The 6,000-nt window shown below is 44.0% G+C and overlaps 1 protein-coding gene across 1 annotated transcript in view; it reads left to right on the top strand.

Moving 5' to 3' along the window:
- CD99L2 (CD99 molecule-like 2) overlaps positions 1–2,369 on the top strand; it is a 12,591-nt gene extending 10,222 nt beyond the window's left edge. Inside the window, exons 7-8 of the mRNA XM_009702446.1 lie at positions 1,792–1,857; positions 2,305–2,369. Coding sequence (XP_009700748.1) covers positions 1,792–1,857; positions 2,305–2,369 — 131 coding nt within the window. The remainder of the gene's footprint in view (positions 1–1,791; positions 1,858–2,304) is intronic.
- The last annotated feature ends 3,631 nt before the right edge of the window (positions 2,370–6,000 follow it).

Raw genomic sequence — 6,000 nt, 5'->3', positions numbered from 1 at the left:
CAGGAAAAGTCAAATGAATGTGATGGAATGAAACACCCTTGTATATTCCCCCCACTTAAATGATATTTTGGCAAGAATAAATAATTTAAAAAAAAAGAGTAAAGGCTTTGATGAAGGGGAAGCTGAGAGACACAAAGCCCCAGAAAGGCGGCAGGAAATTAAAGTTAATTATAAAGGAGGATTAATTTAAGCCATCAGACATGGCATGCTGGGCTAATGTCAGGCCTTAGATGCATTGCAACGCATGACAGAAATCTAAGAGCCGTCAGCCACTGCAAAAGTGGCTTTTTATTGAAAAACATAAATTGCATTTGGTGTTATCCCAGCAAAACACATGTCTTGGAGGGAGGCAGCAGTGGTGTATAATGCCCACTCGCTTGAAGCACAGAGGAACAGGCTCAGCTTTTTTCCTTGCCCAGCCATCCTTCTGCAGTGGCGGGGCTGCAGCTCCATTTCTAGTTTTTGAGTCTTTCCTGACGAGCATTTGCCGATTCCTCTGAAGGATGTGTACAGCGCTGCCTAATATTCTTTATGCCGCTTTCTTTTGTTCCACCCCATCTCCCGCTCGCTAGCTGTGCCCTGGGCTGGGGCTCAGCCTCCCGCTGTCCCTCTGCCCTGAGCTGCTCGCTGTGCCCCGGCCGGAGCTGCCGGTGCCGCTCCGACAGCTCCTCTCCTGGCTCCGTGGCTTGGCCAGCTGCAGACTGCAGTGTCTGCGCTGGCATGGGGGTTTATCTGGGGTTTTTTAGCTGGTTGCAGAAACTTTTCTTCGCTCCTGCATCTTGGAGGCCGCGGGTGCCCCATCACTGTACGAGGGCTCCCATTGCACTGCCCAGCACCGTTCCCGGCCTCCCTCCTTCCCTGTGAGATACGAATGAGCCCTTTCAAAACCTGCTGGTGAGGCACAGCAGGTCCCTGCCACGCTTTGCACTGCGTTTACATGTGTAAACAAGTTCAGATGCTTAAAAAGTGTGTAGTGCACGGCCGCAACGTGGATTGTCTCAGCCTTCCTTCGCAAACCAGCATGGTCCCCTCCCCGTCCCTGATCCCTCCCTAGTGGGATGCAGCAGTTAGCACAGCACTCCCATCTCTGCCTCTCTCCAAAGAGGTCCTTTAGAGGAGCTGTAGAGGATGACTGAGGTCCATCGCACACCCCGGGCAGTCTTAACTCAATCTTCTGCAGCTCTGAGCCGGACCAGGGTGAGCGGTGCCACCCCCTTCCCCTTGCATGTCCTCCTGCTGGCACCTTGGCCTGGCCTGCACTTGTTGCAAACTTTAATTAAGGGACTTATTCGGGATTTGACACCCCACTGGGATCCTGCTTCATCACCACAGCCCTGCTTTAAACTGCTTCTTGCAGCTCTGCATAACTGAAGCTTTTAATGGGAATGATACCATCCATCTACGCTTAGACGCAGCCCCTGCTGCACCGCGGTCCCGTCCGGAAGACGTACCTGCTCCGTGCACCTCTCCGAGCTGAGTGCCTTAGCACAGTAATTAGCCTTGCCGCCTCGCATGATAAAGATGAAGCAAGAGACTCAGAAAAAAGGGCTCCTGCTAGAAGCTGTGCCTTCTAGGCAAGCCTCTGTGATGACCTTAAAATCCAGCAACACTTTCTCGGCACTGTTTATGGTTTACTGAGGTTTCTATGCTGCTGTTAATGCAGAGGGGGTTGCAAAAAGGCATCTTAGCTTTTACAGCAGATAGGCCCATTACCAGAGCTTTGAAGGCATCAAAGCAAATAATTTTTACTTTCTACCCTCCCATCTCACTCTCTGTGTTGTTATTTCTCAGAGGGACTTAACACGGAATATGTGAAAGGAGAAAACATGGAAGCTGTCGTAAGCGAGGAACCCCAAGGTGAGAAGCGTGCATTCCTTACCCTGTCTGCATCCAGCCACAAAAGCAGCTTTACTGAGGGACTTTAAGAAAGTCCCTCATGCTGTACTGAGCTGCCGTGTCTCTTTGATGAAGCTATCACTTAGGTGATGCTGCAGCTTTTTGTGAACCATCCACCACAAAGGGGATTTTTTCCCCCTTTATTGCACACAGAGGAAAGCCATGGTATGAGACCAAGGAGCTCATGCTGCAAACGATGGCAGTTAATATTTAGCTTTCATGTCTTCAGCCATCAAGAGTGTCTTATACAAGAAAAGCATGATCCTTCTTTCAGTGACAGATAATCAAGGCTCCCGCAAGGGCTTTTTCCAATGTCACACACAACCAGCTAGTGCTGGGCACCCGTCGCTTGCGCTCTGATTCCATCATGTGCTATTGTGTTCATGATTTTTTTTTCTTTCTCCCTAGTTAAATATTCAGTACTGGAAACACAGTCAGCAGAACCACCAAAACAAGACAGTGCGAAGATGTAAAGCATGACCCGGGGCTAGAAAAGAATCAGTCTGCAGCAAACAGAGATCTTATGTGCTTGTAATTTAGCTTTTTATTTAACTTGACTCCAAAGCTATTTAATGTGTACTTAGGCTTGAACTGGCTTCTTACTACTCTAGGCTTTAGGGTTAGAGTGCTAGTATGTGTTTATTTTTTGTAAAGAGGTATATGTTTACATTGAAGCAATATCGTAGGTTTGATGTCCAGTTGTATGCAAACCAACAGAAGGTGCTTCAGTAGTGGTCAATTTTCAATTAAGGGACAAGGTCTTTTTCAAGGAGCAGACAGGTATGAGGACAGTGAAGTGCCTGTAAATAGCAATCCAAAGCAAACCATTCAAAGCCCTTTGTAAAGCACCTCCAGCCAACTTCTGCCATCAGCTGTGGGCATTTCACTTCCAACGGCGGTGATGAAAACTGCACATTTCCTGAGGGTAGACTGCAGTCCTTAGTGTAGCTACACCTAAAATTGAAGTGCCTATGGGTAGCTCCTTGGGTGGGGCCTCGGGCTGAGGCAGGTGAGTCCCTGCTCCGAAGCCAGGAGTTGAGGAGCCTTCACCACCACGCAGTGCTGGGCTTCTAACCAAATAAAAGGACCTGATTTTTCACGCCAAGTCATTAATACAGGCAATAGCAGTGTGTGCGGTGTTCACTTTTAGCAAATACCATTTGAATGGTTGGCTATGCTAGAGGTCAGAATGGAACTGAAGGTGCCAAGCGATACAGTTTGTCTGTGTGACGCGAGATGCCTACATTGTCACCAAAATGAAAACTCTGTGTGTTTGGATGCTTTCAAGGACAAGTTAAGTTCTCATTCACGCTAGAACAAATTACAGATTTAACCTGAAAGATAATAAACAAAGTAGGTATCTGTTAAGACCTGTAATGCTCACTACCACAGGAGAAGCCAAGCTTGGCGAGATGCAGTGCCCCTCACCTTCTCCTTTTACCAGAAACTATTGAGAGCACTCCCTGGCACTCGAGGCAGAAAGAGGACATAAAGCTTCATCCTTTGTGTCACCAACTAACTTTAAGAAAAGGCAGAATCTCCTGAGAGGATGGGTCCTCCATCACTGTCCTGCGTGGGGTTCCTGCAGCTTTCTGGGAAGCATCAGGCTGCGAGCGGTGCTCAGCAGGACACTGGGCTGCCCTCACAACAGCACCCCAATCCCACGCGAGTGCTCACGCAACCTTCTTCAACGTTGCGGAACCGCTATCAAGACCTGACCTTCACTATCTTGCAAGAATTTGTGTTTAGGTTTCTAGTCCCTCCCCAGCCCTTTTTTATCACTGCTAAAATGTGGATATTGCCACTTTCCGATACATTTATCCACACCAATGACTGCTTAAAAAGCATGCTCTCGAGTGAAGGAAAATTTACTTTATGTGGTTTAACAGGTACTCACTATTTATATATAAACCTGAAATGTGTCCATTTTGTACTGTTTTGCAAATCCCTTATCTTGTGAATGTGTATTCAAAAAAGCCTTTCAGTTTGATGTACAAATTCACAGCTTTCAGGTAGACACGACTTACAGAAGGCTTTGCCAGGAGGTGAATCAGCCTAGGAACAGTGCTGCCTAACAGCTCCATTTGAAATGAAATTGCCTAGTAACATGGTTAAGTATTTTGCAATAGCTGCACAATTCTTTATGCTCTTTTTAACACTTGCATTTTTAAAGCCTTATACTAGCCCTAGCAGAACAGCTACAGCGTTTTATAAGGGAGACGAGTTCTAGGAATATTTGGTGCCTCACGTGTATTCAGAACACTTAGGCTACAACAATACCGCTACAAACTATTGCTGCTTTGCTTTATGAATGTGTTTGGATTAGAAAACAAAAATATTTATTGGCTGCTCAGAGAGTGGAAGCAGAGGAAATAGAGATGGGATGTACGCTGTGTTTGCTTACTCCCAGAGAAGGATTTTCATGGAGGAGGTGGTCTGCAGGATTCGGATCATCACGTGCAGGAGTTCAGATGGCAACGAAGCCATGCAGCTGCGTTTGTGTTATCTCCACTCCCGAGCACCGTCGCCTGTTTTTCTGTCTTAGCCAAACACAATTGAAAGCTGTAGCACGAACAATGTTTTTAGAAAGATACTGTAGACGAAGAGTTACAACATAGCATTGACGATCACCAGGAGCCCTTTTCCTAGCTTAGATCAAGTGACTGTAATTCTGTTCCTCCTTTTGCCGATGACCATGTTTTCTGTAGATGCAGATCATCAGTTTTATCGCATTTCTATTACTGTGCCCTCCCTGTTTGTCTAGTGGGCAGTGCAATGGAGTGTCCAGCGTTGCTTAAAGAATATAGCACCTACCCCTCCTTTGGGAAACTCTTACACTAGAACATAGGAGAAACACGTCTAATTCACAAATACTGCAGGGTGGTTTTTTTTTAAAAAAAAGCTGTTTCACCAAAATCACTCAGTTTTTAGAACTCAGAACTTGCTCCTTTCCCCAGGCCTTTTCTATGGCTTTGGTGAATACTTACGCCTTCGTGTAATTTCTAGGTATGTGGAAAACCATAAATGCACAGTGAAAGGGAACACTTTTTCAGAAATTTATTCTAACAGAATTCATGATCTCTTTCTCTAGGATTTTAAATAGGAAAGTATTGACAAATATTGCAGTAAAGAAATTGAACTTGGTCTTCTCTTCAAAACTGGACAAAGTCAAAGTCTTAATGTGCCAAATGTCAGTAAAGGCTCAAATTGTTTTTTATTGCAGTCTGTCTCCTCCATCTGAACTGTCAGACCAGTCTCTGATAAATAGGGAGTTTATACATCATCTATATTTTAGGCATTATAGCAACTGAAAGGATTCCTGTGTATTTTCCTAGTAGTGATCCAAGTTCTGAAAAAACTGACCCAGCACTGACCTCTCTACTTTCATTTAATTAGTATCTATTCTCTTTGAATCTGGATATGGAATTCTTAAAAATCCTGCACTTAGGTTCTATATACATGGTACAAACTTTATCATCCTTTATAAAAAAAGGCCATGAAACACTGGAAAACTGGGATTTTTTTTTTTCATGAGTCCAAAAACTATATATACAGCTGTCCTGAGAGTTTATGTACTACCTGTGCTGTGAGGTCTTTTTCTTATCACACTTCACTTCAGCTTAACTAAAGCTATTTTTAATAAAATGATTCAGAAAAGGTTTCTCAAAACAGAGAAAACAGGGAATTGAAAGAATTTAACTAGCTCTTTTTCCTGTTGTTTCTTCTATCAATTACTTGCATTTTCCTTTGGCAATACTTTAGTAGTTTCTTCATTTGAGATTGGGCAATACTGTAGTAGTTTCTTAGGTTTAGATTCTTCAGTTGAGAATACTCGACATGAATTTCAGATTTTTTGGCACTATAAACTCAGTCATTTTCATGCAGCCCCACTAACGAACTCTTACAAAGTGCTATATTGTCATTCTTAACTACTCATTTGTTGTGATGAAAGTGGAATTAGTCCATAATACCATTTCAAATTCTGAAAAAGTAAGATGAGTCAACAGGCTAAGTCTTTAAAAATCTGCTTCTACAACAAAGGAGGTTTAAGAACAAATGAAGTTCAGAAACAACAGTATTGTGAAATTGGAGAATCCTTTCTTT

Source organism: Cariama cristata, unplaced genomic scaffold (assembly GCF_000690535.1).
Source record: "Cariama cristata isolate BGI_N322 unplaced genomic scaffold, ASM69053v1 scaffold11246, whole genome shotgun sequence".
In the NCBI taxonomy this organism is placed as follows: Eukaryota; Metazoa; Chordata; class Aves; order Cariamiformes; family Cariamidae; genus Cariama; species Cariama cristata.
Note: the sequence above shows the minus strand (reverse complement) of the source record. Positions and strands in the feature narration are given on the sequence as shown.